We start from the raw sequence: 19,585 nt of genomic DNA, 5'->3' as shown, positions 1-19,585 counted from the left end.
TCAAAGCAGGTGTGAAGTGACTGTGTGTGTGTGTGTGTGTGTGTGTGTGTGTGTGTGTGTGTGTGTGTGTGTGTGTGTGTGTGTGTGTGTGAGTATATAATGACTAATACATGAAATCATATAGGGAACAAAATTCAGCTTCCTGTTATTATTATTATTATTACTTGATTTGGAAACGTTTCATTTAAATATAATGTGTCTGACAAGATAACCCCGGACTGTTGCGCCACACAAACTCTGTGCTAGTTTGTTGGGGTCTGGTCGCCCTGGTCAGCCTGTACAGTCTGCTTAGTATTTGATATCAAACACCGATGTAGCTTAAAAGCAAATACAGTTTCCACAAAGTGCTGCTCACGGAGTTCTGTTTTCCTTCGTTTCCCCATTTTAACAAATCAGCTGGTGCGTTACGGAATATGACATATTTTAAATATTGTCACAAACGAGAGGAAGCGTTGGTGAATATGTTTATTGAGACTGGGATATCTACACAACTGTGTGAGTCAGTTGCCTTCAAAAAGTTTAGCAATGCACCCGGTGCTGCAAGAGTTAATAGTCTTATTGGGGCCAAGATATATCTTTTACAGTTGCCTGCTATCAATGGTTGTTCATCTGCCCTCATTTTTTATTTTTTTTAAAGAACCCATAGGTTCCCCTTAGGTGGGAATGTGAGTTGTCTGTCTGTGCGTGTTAGCCCTGCGACAGACTGGCGACCTGTCCAGGGTGCAGGGTATGGTAGCTGGAATAGCAACATACCCAAGGATAAGCAGAAGAGCATGACTGATATGATGAAACTGGGATTTTGTTACACTTAATTATTGCAAACACAACTAAAACTATAACTGAAACTAATCAAAACTAAACTGAAACTAAGGATTTTCAAAAAAATAAAAACTGAACTAAGCTAGCAAACAATTGGTAAAAACGAATTAAAACTGATATAAAATTGAAAATCTGAAGTCAAAACTAAATAAAAACTCTTGATTTTCGACTTTGCTAACGAAACAACTTCATCCTTAAGTGTTTTTGACGGGGCTAGATGTGATGTGATTCGAATGTGTTTTTCTCAATTAAACAACATATTTATATTAACAATTCACAGTTAGATTTAATCTCAATATTGAGCGTTTCAGTTAAAAGATACCAAATACAAGTTCATTACTCACAATCAGCTCCAGGGCTCGTCTTATGGGAGACTGTATGTCCAAAGATTTACGGCCCTGTATTTTGTATCAGTTTTTACACACTCTAGTCAAAAGCACCACTTTAAAAACATTACCTTTTAACAGGAAACAGCACTTTGTTTTGACATCAAGAATTCATTTAGTGATTCATAAAAAAAATGATTCGTGTATTCTTCGGTTCTCTCACATCCTCGAGGTGAAGTCCATTCTCCTGACCAGGGACCTGCTTACTTCAGAAACTGAACGACAACCTGGACACAAACACACAAAACCATGTTTGTCATTGTAAATAGTCTCCAGTGATGACAAAGTCTGAAATCTGAACTGATGTAAATGTAACAAGACTCAATCAGGTTAAATATATTGATACAATAAAATAGCTTACTTCATCTTGTGTTTTCAAGATTGGAGGAACCAAATATTCTAGAATAATTTCTCCACTTTTAACAACATATCACAGTCTTTGACTTTAATGTTTTAGTTCTGTTAATTATACATTTCTAATCAGTTTGTTTTCATATTCCTTCTTACATCTCTCATTCCCAGCAGAAAAAAACCCTAATCAAAGTCATATTCTGAGGCTGACTGAGAGAAAGTCTCCGAGCTTTAAAGTATTTAAGGACTGGGCAGTGGGAATGTTTCACTTAATACTTCATTATGTTTTTTGTGGATTCTTCAGTTTAGAAAATTACATGGTGTCAAAATCCTGAAATGAAAAAAAAACCCCATCAATACATATGAATGAAATTAATATAAAACAATTGCAGTAAAAAGGCACATGTAATGTAAAACTAGCAAAGCAGATCCACATAATAAAACAAATGTTAAAGCTTCTTAATAAAAAACAAAGATCTATTTGAGCTGCATCATCAACAGATGCTGATCACAGAGCTCTACAATCAGAACAATCAGAGCTTTATATTCATGTTTGAACTTGGCTGAAGGTGGACAAATATCTTATCCATGGCGTAGAGACAGAGACACTGAGTCTTCACCTGGAACTCCATGCTACTGTTTTGGGATATTGTGGGTGAAAACCAGCAGGAGGCAGCAGAGACCTGAGCAGACCTGGCATACACAGGCCTCCTCTGTCTGTCATACGGCAGATATAGTAAAGATGGGCCTAATCTGGGTTGTCTTTTCTTTTAAATCCGTTTATTGAAGATTGTTTTTATCCTTGCATCCTTGTTTATGCATTTAGTCATAGACATTGGCAGCATAGAACATCTAATGATTGATTCCACAACAGTTCATTGTTGGCATGTAGTTTGCACAATTCATCTGTTTTTGGAGTCATTTTAACAACAGATAGGTAAGGCTGTCTTTGGCAACATACAATATAATTCCTTTTTAACAAATTAAGATAAATTGCTGCTTTCTGAAACCAAACCTTAACCCTAGTCTTCACTTTAACATACACAATGTGCTTTTTTTGTCCACATTTGTGTTTATATTCAACGGGTTTGTAAAAATAGTTTATAAGTGACTTTTCTGCAAAGTACATTTCCTGTGTTCTTGTTACCTGACAGGGCCATAGCCAGTCGCAGTTCGTCTTTCAGAAGCTCCAGAAGCTCAATAACTCCTTGTTCCCCCTGGGCAGACATAGAAAACCAAGATGATGTTTTTATAAATAACCATCTTTATTTTGGAGCCCAAAAATGTGATGGTGGAAAAAAGCTACTGAAGTGCTTCACCTGGCAGGCAAGGCCCCACAGCACAGGTCGACCAATGAAAACAGCCTTTGCTCCCAGAGCTAAGGCCTTTAGGACGTCTGTCCCGCGTCTCACTCCTCCATCCATGTAGACTTCACATCGACCCTGCACTGCCCTCACCACCTCCTCCAAGGCATCTAGCTACACACACAAAACACACAGTGATCAACTACAATGACAATTATTAACTCAAATCATATCCTCAAATTCTAATGTATCAATGTTCCAAATGAATTTGGTATAGATGTTTAACATTTTGTTCAAGCACACGTCAAGAAATAACACTAGTGTGGAACTAAAAAGTAAACTAAATGTCTACAGGAACTAAAGTTAGCAAATACTGAAAACTCTGACAAGAATTCAATAAAACTTGAAAAGAAAAATAAAGACTTCTAAACTAAACAAAGAATTAATCTAAAGCAGGGGTGTCAAACTCAAATAACCAGTGGGCCAAAATTCAAAACTGGAACAAAGTCGCGGGCTAACATTAATATTTATTGAAATATATTTATTCCTCCAGATATAAGAATGAATCTTTTCTCATGGACACGTTTTGCTGAAAAACTGAATATGGAACAAGCAAAGCTTAATACTAAACAATATATATATTAGCTGTATAATACCAGTAGGCCAGCTCTAATAGTAATTTGTTATGGCTTCGCGGGCCAAATGTAATTAGGCTGCAGGCCAAATTTGGCCCGCGGGCCAGAGTTTGACACCTATGATCTAAAGCAACAACTTCACAAACAGTAAACCAGATATCAACTAGAATAAAAGACAAATTGACTCCAATCCAGACAAAAACCAAAAGTACACGACACAAATTACAAACTAAATGAACTTTAACAAATAGTAAGGAAATCTGTGTTTGGTTGATTATCCATTGCAACCACGTTTCCTAGCAATAAACAGTCTTTCCAACAGTAAGATTCATTTCCCTTTAAATGTTGCCACATTCTTAAAGAAAATACATCGATGGGTTGAGCAGAGGACTTACGTCCTCTCATACACCCCTTCGTACATCAAATTACTTTTTGCACAGCCCATTGTTGCATTTGCCTGCATTGTTCTGTTCTGTCTGGTGTTGCACCGTCTTTGTTTTGTTTCTGTTGCAATTTTTGCACACTTGCACTTTATGTATTCCTGTGTTGATTGCCTGTTATATGTAGCACCGCGGTCTTTGAGGAACGTTGTCTCGCTTCACAGTATACTGTACCACTGCACATGGCTGAAATGACAAGCCACTTGACTTAAGTGACTTGACTTGTTTTGAGCTGCTGGTATCCCAAGTGCTGACAATTAAGAGTCTGATTGGTGCCTGAGTGAGCATGTCAGCAGTCAGTTGGGGTCTGCTCCCATCATGCCAAGTTTGACTGATCTGGATAGGGCCTGTGCCAGAGGGCATTTTCAAGCTGCTGTTCCTAAAACAACCAAAAACCCCAAATTACAGCATCATTTGGAGTGCCCTAGTACCATCTTCAAATTGAAGGCCAAGTTGCATATAACAGGGGATGTCAGACACAGGCCATGAAGTGGGCGTCCCAAGATGACGACACAGGAGACATAAGCAGCCTTCAACAGATTTGCAGTCAAGGTTTTCAGGCCAATATGGTTGACTGCTCTCTACCCAGACAATCCAGAACAAACTGCACACAGCCAATGTCTGGTCTCTGCCAGGAGTCCTGCCATGACTGCCCTTCATCGTCAGGCCCATATTTCAGCGATGAGTCCAGATTCTGCCTATGGCAGGTGGACGTGGGTGGGTAGAAGTGTGGAGAAGACTTGTTGAATGCAATACTGAGGGCAACATGTTTTGGTGGAAAAGGTGTGATGATGTGGGGTGCTGTCTCCCACAAAGAGACAAGGCTTGTCATCATCTGAGGTGTTAGAAAGCGCACCGTTTACATGTTGGTTATTTCTCTGTAGTATTATGTTTCATCCACTGATAGTCTGTGAAAGCCATCTCTTACTGGAGCTCCTTCAATGCATGACCTGTGTTTGATGCCATGTGGTGAATGTTTATAATGTCTACCTTCTCCCATTACGGCTGCTGATAGCACACATCTTTTTCTTTTGCCCTTTTTACTGGATAGCTGTATTTCCTTGGTTAACTGCTCTGTGTGAATGCCAGAAGGTGAGTTCTGATGATGTCATGTAGATTAAATATTAGCACATGTATTTGTTCACTTGTGTATACACTAATCTTATGCTAAGGCACCATTCATGCTACTAAGCTAATTTATGCTAGTTCTAACCCTCCTGTGAGGTGATTGTTTACGTTACTGATACATTTGATTGCTGAATACAGTCCTGTTCTGTAATCTTAGTTCTAGGATTATGTTTGTGTATAGAATATATGTCGCTTGCTTGCTGTACTGATTGTTTAGTTGTTTGTATTATTACTACAGACCACAGCAGAATCAAGCCTAACCTAACCAAGCTGCACCACTTTAGAGGACATGTCTCCACTGTTCTGTGCCTGTCCTTGTCAGGAGGCAGTCTCTATGCAAAGCAATATTAAAATGAGATTGACAATCCTTTATCTCCATAGTCTGGAACCAAACTCCAACCACGCTCGTGCCCACAGAGTGGGTTTTTATTAAAGACTACCTCCGGTGGAAAGGATGGAATGGTTTCCTGCAGTTCTGAATTTTATATGCAAGGCCACAAGAGAGGCACAAAATGATAACTACAACCAAAGCCCTCAAAGATAAATCACTTCCAAAACCAAAAGGAAACATGAACTCAAACTCAAAACTGTCACCGTAACACTGCACGCAGAGTAGGAAATGAGAGTCTTAAGAAAAGTAGATAAGATTTCATATTTAAACATATTTAAGACAATCCTGGGTTCAGCAGTCAGGTCCTTCTTCAGCAGCCCCAGTTTTATCCAAGACAATCATTTCAGTTCACCTCATGCATCTGTGAAGCCACTTTTACTGGATGGACGTACCGAGTATAAAAACAGATTCAGGTTATGCATTTTTACAATTATTATTATTATTATTATTATTATTATAAGATCAAACATTTAGGGCTGCTTAATGAAAACTTATTTGTCAGAATTCAATTGCAATCCACCCAAAAACAGAAAAATTCAAATGCACACACACACACACACACACACACACACACAGACCGTGGCAGAAACCCCGTCCAGTTGCCGAGCTCCGTGATTGGACACCAGGATGCCACTGACACCACAGTTCACAGCCTTGGCAGCATCCTCACCTGACACACAAAATCAGAGAAATAAGCTCAGGGTTTCTGTGTGATGAGCATATTCTGTATTTGAATACAGTTACTCTTGATAGCATTGTTTTCCTAGTACACCTGTGAGGAACCAGTGTGTATGTACCTCACCAAATGTCTGCGACTTTCATTTTCCTAATACTGCCAAAATATAACCACTGATGTGTGCAGCACTGGATGCTTTAAAGTCTACTTGAAAAGCATCTTAAGTCAAATTTATTTGTATACAACTATCCAGACAAGCCAACTCAGAGGGATAGAAAGGAGTATAAAGATACATGTATACAGGTCATGATATAAACCGTACAAAACTAATCAGAGAAATAGAAAAGTCTTGTTTCTTTTTTGCTTCTAATCGGAAGAGTTGTTTTCTGTGTTTGCAGATCTGCAGTAATATACATTTATTAGAGATTAGAGGTTATTTCTGCAACAACTTTGGTAAAAGTAATGTCAAAACAGTTTATTAAGAGAAGATCCAGTCCTCTGTAGACAACTCTTAGTCTGCTCTCTGACATCTAACTTTTAGACCACAAAAAGGTGAACATGAGGGACCACCCACTAGAAATTAAATGGAATCAAATCAGTTTGCAGATGTGGTTCATTAATAAGCTACTTCCAATAATAAAACATTTTGAGGCCTGATTTAAACGAAATAAAACTCGATGATTTCAGGTTTTCAGAAAGTTTGTTCCACAGTTGAGGACAAAAAAAGACTAAATGATTTTTCTTTGTTTTTTTCTTGATTGGGGATATTTTGAAGGTCTGTTACTGCGAGTTCAGTACATAGTGTAAGTTACAATGGATGCCTTAGTATTAAGCTGATTCAGTCCAAGTCCATTTAGTTCTTTTTAAACTAGTACAAGAGTTTTAAAATACATCCATTGTGACATCAGATGCTAATGTATAGATTTGAAAACAGGATCAATGTTCCCAACATTTTTGAACCTGGTTGATTCAGCTCCAGCATCTGAATAAGCTGTAGGAGTCAGATCTTTTGCTAAGACCTGTAAGACCTAAAAACCGTTTTATTTTCTATAAACGAGGGTAGGAGCTATGGTCCTGAGTTGATGACATGTTGGAACACAAAGAGGCCATCCCCACACTGTTCCCACATAGTTCTAGGTATGTTCTAGGTATACTGAAGCATGCGTTCCTTTCACTGTAACTAAAGGGCTGAGCCAGCTCCTGAAAAAGAACCCCGCACCAGAATCTTATGTCGGCACAGTGTAGTCAGACAAGTCTCCTGACCACATCCAGACTTGTCCATGGAATTGCCAGATGGACAAGCATGACGCGTCACTTCAGAGGACATGTCTGCACTGTTCGACAGTCTAGTGGCGGAGTGCCCCACAACACTGCACTTTGCACTTGCTCATGTAAGACTTAGATGCAGCTGCTTGGCCATGGAAACTGAGCTGAGAGCGACCCATTCTTTCACAAATGTTTGTAGAAGCAGCCTCCAGGTACCTGATTCCATGTGGCCATGGAAGTGACTGGAACACCTGGATGGGTGAGTGAACAGTTTTGGTAATATGGTGGATATATGAGTGAGATGGTGAGACTGTCATGATTCTCTTTCCTCACTCCGATCTGTAACTGTATGTTTGTGTGTGTGTGTGTGTGTGTGTGTGTGTGTGTGTGTGTGTGTGTGTGTGTGTGTGTGTGTGTGTGTGTGTGTCCATCTACCATTTAATACTCCTTTTACAATCACAGGGAGGCGTGTGTGTTTTTTCAGCCACGTGATGTCATCCCAACAGATAGAAGGGTCTATGGCGTTTGCAACATAAACAGCCAGGCCACTGTCATTGCCGTAGTCTCCCTCGGAGAAAGCCAGGGAGGCTGTTGAGAAGTTAGCCATGCTGGAATCACACATGCACAAAGATACGGAGAGAAAGAAGAGTTCAGAGTTGGATGCTACAAAGGAACGTGGTGTAATTACACAGCCTGTACTGTTCTTTTTGTCTCCCTACCTCAGGTGTGGGGGCATCTTAAAGCGGTTGCGCACATCATCCAATCTCTTCCCTAGGTATGGTGTATCCACGGTAACAAAGATGGCTTTATAGCCCGCCTTCTCGGCCCGGCGCACCAACGACAGCGTGAGCTCTCTGTCTTTATAGATGTAGAGCTGCAGCCAGAGGACACCACCACTGCCCAGTGAGGTGGTCATTGCTGACATCACTTCCTCTATTGTTGAGGTGGCCCAGGAACTCAGCATCATCCCAGTTCCCATTGCTTTGCATGCTGTGAAGAAATGTTATATTACTGGTGACAATGGTCTTTTCCAAAGAAGTTTCAAAGGAGGTTATGATAATACTTTAACCTAACTAACCCAACTCAGGTATTCAGTAAAGATCTCGCCCTCTCCCCTTCCTCACCTACCTAATATTTTTTCCATAGATCTCTCCAGTTGCCCTTTGCCCACTAGTCGTCTCTACAACTTAACTGAACCCAAATGAACAGCTATGGAGAAATATTTCACTCACTCTCTTGCTTCCAGTATAATCCGCCCGTTTCCTCTCCTATTGGTGATGTTTTTTCTTTGGTAGATAGATTTCTATGGCCTCAACAAAATCACAATAAAGAACAAACTCCTAAACACCTCTAAACTCCTACAGGGGCATGTCATACGTGTGAAGTGTGAGGGTTGTGATGCCCCAAATGCAGAGGCTTTGAGGCAGTGTAAATTTAATCAAAGACTAGCCGCTTAGTAGGCTGACACAAAAAATGAAAAGATGAAAATAAATTAAACTTGAAAACTAACCTATGAGTAGGGAGCAATGGACCGAGAGACACGAGGGAAATGTCCTCATGTCAGGTTTTGGGTTCTTTTGTTTTTTAAATGATGTGTCACTTTTTATACAGTGATACTTAACACTGAATAATATATTAGTCATGCAAAGACTATAATTATTTAGGATTACAGAACAGAACAAGATAATTATCAGAACAAACTTATAGAAGACCTTGATAACACTATTGCCATATTTTATAGATATATATGTTCTGACAACTGTAATTCCTTCATGTTCCTATGATTTTGAAAGCAATCACATGAATCCATTTGTAAGTAATGTACTCACTTTTTCGGGGGTAGTATTTGTCTTCAATACAGAACTTTCGAATAATCGAAACAGCCACCGTGAACATGTAGCACACATGAGGCACAGCAGGGAAGAATGTACCTTTTTTATCTTAGTTCTGTTAATTAACTTTTAATCAGGACACAGTGTTTTTCTGTGTGCTGATGCTGTGTTCATGTCTTCAGCGTGCTGGAATATTCATGTTCCCCCCGTGGGGGGCACTCTTGAGTCACACAGAGAAAAAGTGAGTGAGAGTTTTGTCAGACAGAGAAATGACCAGTGTTGGGACCAGAGATGGGCAGTAACGCGTAACTAAAACTAAAACTGTGATTTTTTGCGAGAATGTCTCATGACAGTGACGTAAGCGAGTGCGACGTTCGTGACAACAGCTGTGTGCAGATCAACAATGGATCATATATGGATTGTGGGAGAGAGTATGAGCGTGCAGCGTTTAAAGCGTGGAAGTACTGACCTTACTTTGAGTTTGAGTCCATAAAAAGTGACAAAAACATTAGTGTCCATCGTGCGTGGGAAGAAAACTTCTTTTTACAGCGAAAAAACCCCTAAACTTCCGAGCAAACACAGAGTAGCTACAAGGTGATGGGAAACTCACAGAGAAACTCGCAGATTCTTCCACTGACCGCGGCACACCTGCACCAGGGTAAACCTCCGCCTACCCCACTCCTGCTTTACAGGTGAAAATAGAGCAACAGGACCGCTGAGTCTTTGACTTTATTTATTTTCTGCTGTGTTTTACTTGCATCTATTTGAAAGACTGAGTGTAAACACAAAAAATATTTTATTTTATGTGCTGGAATGTGCAGAAAATAGGTTTAAATTTTAAACTAATTTATTCAACTCAGAGAATGTTGCAGATAATTACATTTTTGCTTGATGCATAAAGTTAAAAGATTAAAACTAATAAAACAAGTTTTAAAAAGAGACTTTTCCATTTGATTACATTTTGTATGATGGATTATGTAGAAAAAGTAGAATTGGGCTGAAAGATCTATCGCTTTATCACCTACTCAGGTTGTAAATCGTGTTTTTAAAAAGTAACTTAGTAACTAAGTAATTAATTACTTTTGAAAATAAGTAATCAGTAAAGTAACGGGATTTCTTTTTTGGGGAAGTAATCAGTAATTAGTTACTGATTACTTTTTTCAAGTAACTTGACCAACACTGGTTGAGACTAACGCGTTATTAAGTAACGCGTTACAGTAACTACGTTATTATTGTGGTAACGAGCACGGTAACTAGTTATTATGCCAAAACCAGGAACGCGTTACTCGTTACTGGGATTTAGATAGGCTCGTTATTCGTTACTTTGTGTGGTGGCTATCGCGGAGCTTCCACAGATTCAGTAACATTAGCAAGTGGTGGAGGCCAGCAGGTGGATGAAGGAAAAGGGAGGCAAGAGGAGAGACCCGAGGCGGGCGCTGGTCCGAGTGTCAGGTGAACTGAACTTCAGGTAAGAAGTTATGACCATGCAGTCCATCTGGGTCAGATATAAACCAAGTTTAGGTGGAGTTTATTTTCGTTACGCTGACTTTTTCGTGCTGCGTGCTAGCTAGCATGACGGAGTTTCTATACAGCTGGGTGGGTGCTATGTTACTGATGTTGAACTTTATTTTGTTTATAAGATTAATTATGAGAGTTGCCAACCGTTTCCTAAAAAACTGAATCGTCTGGTATTCAGAGAAAATATTACGCGTTTCGTGTTGAGGTGAAAAGGAACAGTTTGTTCCGGACTTCAGCTACAATGAAAAAGGCACAAAGCTGGAGTTATTCTGTGTCTTTGCTGCACAGCTGCCTCTTCTTCTCTCATCCTCTCACCCTCCCTCTCCTGTTTCTACTTCAATCATGAAACTGATCGATGATCAGCTGATCGTCTCTCTTGTTTGTTTATCGCCCACTTTGCGCCAGAAAGAAGAAACCAGCGGATGTCGCCAACAACAGCAGCACGTTTAAGCTTGATCAGCTGTTGTTAGTAGAGATGGCACGATGCCACTTTTTTATGTCCGATGCCGATATCAAAAATTTGGATATCTGCCGATACCGATATGAATCCGATATAGTGTGTTTTAATCAATAAAACAGTTTTTTTAATATCTTGCTGCTTTTTGTATGAGTTCATACTCAAGTTAAAAAAAAAAACAATTCCACTCTCACACTGGTGGAGGCAGCTACAGTTGTAGCCACAGCTGCCCTGGGGCAGACTGACAGAGGCGAGGCTGCCATATCGCGCCATCGGCCCCTCTGGCCAACACCAGTAGGCGGTAGGTGAAGTGTCTTGCCCAAGGACACAACGACCGAGACTGTCCGAGCCAGGGCTCAAACCGGCAACCTTCCAATTACAAGACAAACTACCAACTCCTGAGCCACGATCGCACCTTAAAATACAGATATTTGGTTAAAATATCACTAATGCTGGAAAAAGGCTATCACCAAGGGATAGGGAAAAGAAGATCCTCCTACCCTGGACCAGTGGACACAGATTGTAGAGGAAATCTACATTATGGAAGAGGTGACACACCAAAGGAAGCTCAGCACGAAGAAAAAAGGACTAAATGGATGCTTTATAAACCAGAACAGCAACAAAAAATTCAGAACAACTGGAAAGGAAAATGTACCAATAAAACTAAAGTGACAAAAAAGGCTCCTGACTCAGAGGATGAATCAAACTTGGCAAAGACTTTTCACTTGCTTGTTTAAGCAATTTTACTGGCAGATGGTCACACAATAAATCTATGACAAATGCCAACGATAACACAGTAACAGACAAAACAATATTTTTGCACCAACAAGGTGATTCCCAAAGTTTCCCAAAGTATCTCAGTAGGAGTATGTCTGAGGAAATAACTGAACCCTGTGATCGACTAATAAAACAGTAAAATAAAAAGACGAGAAGGCAAAGAATCTTTGAATTGAAATTCTAATTCGAATGTTTTCACTCGGCTTGACTCTGTTATGAGAATGAGAACTTTTTAGCTGTTGTGTGTTTGAGGGCGACTTTGCTTCCACAGAACAATGAGAACAGTCAGGGGTTAAAGTGGGAGCCTGAGATCTGTGCAGTGTCTCACAACTCGCAGTGATGTGTAATGTGAGCTCCAGGCTGTGCAGGGTGTGACCAGCTGACCATTGTGGATTTACAAAACTGAATCCAACTAGATAGAAGCAGACGTTTCACAAGCTGTCCTTTACAGCATGCTGTTTGTACCATCTTTATCCACTGGGGATAGCCCACTACCATCCTTATACTGTATACAGTTGTTATAAAGGTTGAATTAAGTGGGTTAATCTAAGCATTATCATCTTAAATGCTAAGTAACCTACTGCATAACATAACTCTGACCATAAGCAGCAGCCTAACGGTGCTTTACTAGGAATTCACCTCAGTACAGCACAAAACTACCCAGTACTTTGATGCAACAAATTGTAGGATGTCTCACAATATGAAAATACATAATTTATGAAAACACCCCGTATACAGATTCAATTTGTGATGAAACATTATGACATTAATGAAATCTTTAAATGTGCAGTTCTTCCCTTCAAATACTACCTCTCGTCTTCCTCTCTTAGCGTTCTGTCTCTGCCTGCAGATACCTGCACGCATTTCTCCTCCTGAGAAATCCAGCAGCTGGACCTTCAGCGAGCATCACACTGTGCAGCAGATCGCACAGTTTGTGTGTTTGTTGTTGTTTGTTGAGCCAACAGAAACATTGCCACTAGTTTTATGATTGCTCCTCTTCTGTAGCACCAGATGCAGAAGTAATAACTTACAGACACCTGCACACTCTGGCTGATGTTGTCTCTTCATAGCACAGCTGTACTGTGACAAAACGATCTGGGTTATTTTATCCATTCATTTTAACTGATTGGAAAACCGAGGTTACATTTTTTCCATTTTGTGTTCCCAGTTTTGTGCGTGTGTCTTTAGTGTGTGTTAACCTTTTGCTGTGGCTGTCTCTCCTTCAGGATGAGCCATCCTCTGCATTGCTGTGGCAGCGACGCAGAGCGGCATGCTGAGCTTCTCCCCCAGCACTGAGACAGACAGATCCACTGTAGACACGTCCCTCAGCACTCGAGGAACCAGATACCACCTACACACGTGTGTAATAGTGGAAGAGGTCATTCTACAGTTACACTTCTGCAGCTTCTTTTTACTTACAAAGATTCATTCACACTCTGATGTCCATTGAAAAACGGAGACAGACTGATTCTGAAAAGAAAACATGTTTTTATTTCTACAGCTGAAAGCTTTGGTAGAAGCACATCAATATACAGATATAGACAAAGTACTGGGCTGTTGCATTTATCTGAATTACATATTACACAGCTGTTGAAAGCCATTAAGCTTCCAGCGCAGGAGGCTTGGAGCTCTGCAGGTTTGCAGTAGTGTGTTTGTAAAGGCAGCCTGCATGGCTAACTCCTGGATTTTATACACCTGTGGAAAGGGCACAGAAAACACCTGGATCCAAAGATAAACAGGTGTGGTACTTATGTCCCTATAGTGTAATTCATCACACATCAAACGTACCTGTTAGCACATAAATAATGTAAAATGATAAAAAGACAAGCATCAGAGTCCAGAGCAGCTGCTGTGTGTAATTTCAGCTTTGGATTCAGGCTCCAACACTGTTTGTAGAAATTCTTACTCTGAATGTTCAGTTCAGTATTTTTGTATTACCACATCAACGACAGTGACCTCCACACGTCTGTGTTTTACCTGTTGAAGGCAGCCACATTGTCAGCCAGTGTCTTTTGCTCATCAGCTCCTGAGCGGTAGTAGTCATACACAGCTTTAGGAAGAGTTTTCCTGGCTTCCTCCTCAAAGTCCGACACACACACACGCTGCATTGTTTTTCACTTCGAACTACCAGAAAACTGAAAACTGCAGCCTCTCTGTGATTTGCAATAAACAGAACTAGTTTAATCATTAACCTGCCAGAGGTTTCACAAGCTGTGAGCCTGTTCACGTCCTGACTCCTGTGCTTTACGTTTCTCTTCAGCCCTTATTGATGGCATCAGACACGACGCCTCCCTGAGCCTGATTGAGCAGAAGGTTTCTTCCTATTAAAGCCCAGTTTGTCCTTCCTGTGCTTTGATTGTTTTATTGTTGGGCTCGAGTGTTGCTGTGATTCTGTCCTATAGAAATAAATCATAAATGAATTAAACTCAGAGGGGTTTCTGCTTTGCTCTGTTTACACAAGATAAGACTGCAGCTGTGAGGATTCCACACCATCTGGGCCTGTGTGTTGCCAGATTAGAGTGTTGCCATGTCTAGTGCTGACTGCCTACGAACTTTGAAACTTCATGTGCCTTCTGTGAACTTTGAACCCAATGATGTTTTCATTAAAAACAGCAGAGAGGTGGTACTTTGTGGATACTTTGTGTCAAACCAGTGATTTATAAGGGTTAGCGTGTTTTGGGGGTTAAAAGCCACAGAAACTCAGTGTTTAGAAAAAATGGGTCTCAGCAGTTCTGATACTCCTGACATGTACGGGATCACTACAGGTTTTCTCTTAGGCAGCGGTCGTCCTTCTCTCCTGGATCGGCTGGAGCTTTCTTTAGGAGTCTTCCCAGCTTTGGCAAAGGTCCAGGTGGGACAACTACATTTACTCAGGGCCTTCTTGATGTGCTGTTCTTCTGCCTCCTTTTTGTATTTTCACCACTGAGCAGTGACAACATTTTCTCTTGATAGTCTTTCTGGTTTAGCAAAACTGTGCACATACCCTTGCCTGTCATTACCAAGTGATGTGAGTGCCTTCCTCTCCTCCGTGCTGATGTTGGATGCTGGGGGCTTTGCATTGCTGAGACAGGCCGTAGTTGCTCTGCTTCCACTTTTGCAATATTGTTGCTGTTTCGAATTGCAGCTTCTGTGGCTGTGATCAGCTCCGATCAGATTTGTCTCTGCGTTACAGCAAAATTCAACCCTTTAGCAAGGATGTTTTTCTCTGCTTGGGTGAGCTGTGTGTCAGACAAATTCTTCACCCACTTGTCCACATCCATGGTGTGGCATCCTTCTCTCTTCTGGCCGCTGAGGACACTCTCCGTATTTGGCTGTGGTTTACGCTACATGTAGATGAACAGAATCAACTTTTGGGGATTAAATGATGTTTGTACTACTGAAAATCCCTTTATCCTTAAAAACCACGTAAACAGACATGAAGAAGAATGTGTTTGTAACACTAACATTCAGTAAAAAGGACTAGATATTACAGTCCCTGATAATCCATTGCTTTAGATGGAGAGACTCTTGAGGGATGGCTGTTATGAGGAAAGGCAGCCCAGAAACTTTGGCAGCGGCACACATCGTTATGTGCCTCAACTTTCGGTCTTTTACCCAGGCTAATCTGCCATTTTCCCTCCTTGGTTAGGTTTAGGGATTACAGATCTGATCTAGATTATCATTTTAAATTTGGGACACATCGTCAGTAGTGGACCTTGGATTCATCGGATGTTTCGGCCATTATCACTAGACACCCTCATCCAAGGAGGCCCTGCCAGGGTTGATCATGCCCTGGAGTGTCACTGGTTTATGTTAAAATGTTATTTCTCTTCTTCTTTCTTCTGTCTAGTTTTCTACAGTTTATTTTCTTCTATCTATTCACTGCAACTGACAAATAATACCTCTTTAGCATTTATGGAGCCTCACTTCTTCAAAGGGATAGAAAAGGTGACAGAGAGAAGTAAGACAAAAGGGACACGATCGGAGAGAGCAGAGAGGAGAGCCGGAAGGGGGGGCGGCGCCCGACCTGGCTTCCCGCACCTCCCGACCAGATTGGGCTGTACGCTCTACCTTCCCACTTTCACCCAGAAAAGGGAAGAAGAGCAGAGGGGAGTAGAGCGGAACATTTCTTTTCTCTCGCAGTTAGCTGACTGCCTTAGGTGCCCAAGTGATGTCAGCCCTTTTTAACCATAGCCAGTGACTGGTCCTCTGATCCCAATCTCTCTAAGCAGCTTTGCTGTTGTGCTGGCAACAAAGCCCCTGCACCCCACTTCCACCGGGTGCACCTTGATCTTCCAGCCTCTGTCCTCTGCCTCAGCTGCCAAGTTGGCATAGCGCAGCTTCTTACGCTCAAACACTTCCTCAATTGCTTCCTCCCATGGTACTGTCAGCTCAATGATGTATGCAAGTTTTGGGGAGTTAGACCAAAGGACGAGGTCTGGTCGAGTTGTTGTTATGATCTCTGTGAGAAAAATTAGCCTCTGATCCAAGTTCACCTGCATCTGCCAATCCCTGGCAACCTTCAGCGGGCCCAGGTCTGGGGTTGAGGGGCTCGTCCTCAGCTTGTCTCCTTCCCGGGCAAATGTTGATGAACACTGATGCTCCTCTTGGTTCGTGAAAGGTTGAGCGTTGATGGATTTTCTTTTGCACTCAACTTTCTTGGCTAGACACCTGAGAACCTAGTTGTGTCTCCATGTGTGTCTGCCCTGAGTAAGGCTAGTCCTACAACCAACCAAGATGTGCACAGGGGGGAGGATGGGTCCTTTCCAAACCACAGCTGCGGATTTATTGGAGAAGGTAGCACATCGTATGTCACGCAGATGATGAAACTTAGTCTATTAGACTCCGAGCCCCAGATTTCACTTCATGAGAGTGTCCTCTTTTCCACACTCTCCCAATTCATCCAGCGACCCTGTTTGGCCAGCACTATGGCTCTGGCACGTCTGGCTGTTTCCTATTGTCGACACACCTCCTCCACCACCATTCTTTGACATTCGGTTACAGATGCCTTTTGCCACCGAGGTGTTACTACTGGAAGCACCAGAGCTTCAGTTTCCCTGGGAGTGCAGTGTTGTTAATCCGCTGGAGGTCATCAGCCAAGTTCTGCCTTAATTGTTCTAGTTGCCACGTATCATTGAGGTCTGCATTATACCACCGTCCCAGGCTCTTTATGGGCTTCTCTAAGACTGTTGGAATTGGTTCTCCACTGATATAGAATTGCTTGGCTGTCAGTTTTCCTTTTATGATGGAGATGCTGCAAGATTTACTTGGCTTAAACTCCATCCTTGCCCATTGTTTTCCAGGAGCTTCTGTAGGAATCGCCTAGTACATGGTTTTGTTGTTGTAATGATGGTCATGTCATCCATGTAGGCCCTAATTGGAGGAAGACGCTGAAATAGTTGAAGGCCATCCACAAGATCTCTTGTGGGACTGACCCAAAGGCATTGGCAAGGTCTAAAAAGACCACATGAAGGTCTCTTCGTTCTTTTTTGGCAGTTTGAATCTGGTGCCAGATGATGCTGGCATGCTCCAGACATCCCGAGAAGCCCCGGATGCCAGCCTTCTAAACTGATGTGTCAACATAGTTGTTTCTTTGCAGGAAAGCAGATAGTCTTTGGGCCAAATCACTGAAGAAGATCTTTCCCTGTACATTCAGCAGGCTGATCTGGCAAAACTGGCTGATGGATGAAGAGTTCTTCTCCTTAGGGATCAGAATACCTCCTGCTCTTCGCCAAGCCCTTGGAATTACTCCTTTCTGCCACGCTACCTTCATCAGCTTCCACAGGTATTTGAGGACTCGTGGGGTGTTTTTATAGAGCCTATATGAGATGCCATTAGGTCCTGGGGCCGATGCTGCTCTAGCCTGCTTCACTACCTTCTCCACTTCACTCCATGTAGGTGGTCTTATGTCCATTTGGTGTTCAGGTGCCTGGATGGGTGGCATATCAGTCGGAATGGTAACTGGCTCATGCCTCTGATCATAAGAGTAAGTTTTCCTCAGATGATCTTCCAGGTCTTTTATGGGCATTTTGAGGCACCCGCTCTGCTCTTCAACAAAAAGGCCCTTAACAAAGTTGTATGGGCTGCTGTAGAAAAGGGTCCTTGTCCGTTCTTTCTTCTTACGTTGTCGTCTGAGGTGTTCTGCTCTTTGCAGCTTAGTAAGTTGTTGCTTTATTTCCTCCTGCAGGGCAGTGAGTCCCTCCCTTTCTGTCTCATAGGCCCTCCTCCACTGTTGCCTCAGTTGTCTTCTCTCTTTCACTAATCTACCACTTTCCCGCTGTCTCCTAGACTTTAACTGGTTTAAATGGCCTTTAAACCAGTAACCTCTGAGAACTGTTCTGCTATTAAAACAGTTTGTTTTGATAACCCTGAATGATTCTTGGTCACAACGTTTGCACCATCAGAGAAAGCTCATTTTACTCCACACACATTTGGAAAATCACAGTTTGAACATAAAATCCCAGAATAATTAGTATTTGAGATTGCTGCAGCAACAACATTAAAGAAAAATATCTTTTCATGTTGCTGTGTTTTTATTTGAAAATATAAAATGTTAAAGTTTTTTATGTAAAACATAAAAACAACAAAAACTTAAGACGTTAAAGATGTCCTGATGAAATCTGTGAATGTCTCAATTCATCGGTTTTTCCACCTGAGAGTCTACAGGGTGAACACTGAAGTTCGGTTTTAGAAATACAAATGGCAACAGGACACGGGTTAACTTTGACCACACTAACGTCTAGTTTAAGGTGAGAGAAGTAAATGCATCACAGAAGCTAAAAGGAGCTGCTAATAAGACGCATGAGATGGTTCACATCATCTAACAAGACTTCAACAGAACCTGGAATATTAAAGTTCACTTCCGGTCTGTGTGATGATTGTACTTTTATTACCTGAGCTAATGTGGATGCTGTAAAATCAGTGCTGTGACTTTAAGATCACAACCTGATTCCAAACAGTCTAACGTCAACATTCTGACCCCTGGAAACAGAATGAGATCACAGGATGGCAACAAAACGACCTTTAAAATGAGATCTACCCTAACAAAGAGTAAGAGCACCTATGTAAGAACAAGCATCTCTGCTGTGGAGTTTGTTTTACATACAGACTCGGGGCTGCTCGTCTCCTCTTGGCATTTTCTTATTTAACCATTGGTGACTTGGAACCTCAAAGTTTAGCAACAAAACACTTTGTTTCCTTTTTCCATCAAACATTTCTTTCACTCATCTGCCATATCGCGCCATCGGTCAGTCTGCCCCAGGGGAGCTGTGGCTACAGCTGTAGCTGCCTCCACCAGTGTGTGAATGTGAGAGTGAATGAATAGTGGCATTGTAAAGCGCTTTGGGTGCCTTGAAAAGCGCTATATACAGTGGGGCAAAAAAGTATTTAGTCAGCCACGATTGTGCAAATTCCCCCACTTAAAATGATGACAGGTCAGTAATTTGCACCAGAGGTACACTTCAACTGTGAGAGACAGAATGTGAAAAAAAAATCCGTGAATCCACATGATAGGATTTGTAAAGAATTTATTCGTAAATCAGGGTGGAAAATAAGTATTTGGTCACCTCAAACAAGGAAAATCTCTGGCTCTCACAGACCTGTAACGTCTTCTGTAAGAAGCTTTTC

General features: G+C 41.5%; 2 protein-coding genes across 2 annotated transcripts in view; both read right to left on the bottom strand.

Moving 5' to 3' along the window:
* Window positions 1-880: 880 nt before the first annotated feature.
* Window positions 881-15,952, bottom strand: hao1 (hydroxyacid oxidase (glycolate oxidase) 1). The gene is made up of 9 exons (XM_040005046.1): window positions 15,939-15,952; window positions 13,958-14,097; window positions 13,180-13,331; window positions 8,116-8,386; window positions 7,832-8,004; window positions 6,033-6,124; window positions 2,876-3,034; window positions 2,704-2,773; window positions 881-1,432 (listed from the first exon to the last, which is right to left on the bottom strand). The coding sequence occupies exons 2-9, from the start codon at window positions 14,086-14,088 to the stop codon at window positions 1,365-1,367; spliced, it is 1,116 nt and encodes a 371-aa protein (XP_039860980.1). The 5' UTR covers window positions 14,089-14,097; window positions 15,939-15,952; the 3' UTR covers window positions 881-1,364.
* smg1 (SMG1 nonsense mediated mRNA decay associated PI3K related kinase) overlaps window positions 14,739-19,585 on the bottom strand; it is a 64,609-nt gene continuing 59,762 nt past the window's right edge. The window contains exons 59-60 of the mRNA XM_040005041.1: window positions 18,785-18,788; window positions 14,739-14,786 (exon numbers count right to left, since the gene is read on the bottom strand). Of these exons, the coding sequence (XP_039860975.1) occupies window positions 14,754-14,786; window positions 18,785-18,788 (37 nt within the window). The 3' untranslated portion in view covers window positions 14,739-14,753. The remainder of the gene's footprint in view (window positions 14,787-18,784; window positions 18,789-19,585) is intronic.

Source organism: Simochromis diagramma, unplaced genomic scaffold (genome assembly GCF_900408965.1).
Source record: "Simochromis diagramma unplaced genomic scaffold, fSimDia1.1 OVJJ01000494.1, whole genome shotgun sequence".
Taxonomy (NCBI): domain Eukaryota; kingdom Metazoa; phylum Chordata; class Actinopteri; order Cichliformes; family Cichlidae; genus Simochromis; species Simochromis diagramma.
Note: the sequence above shows the minus strand (reverse complement) of the source record. Positions and strands in the feature narration are given on the sequence as shown.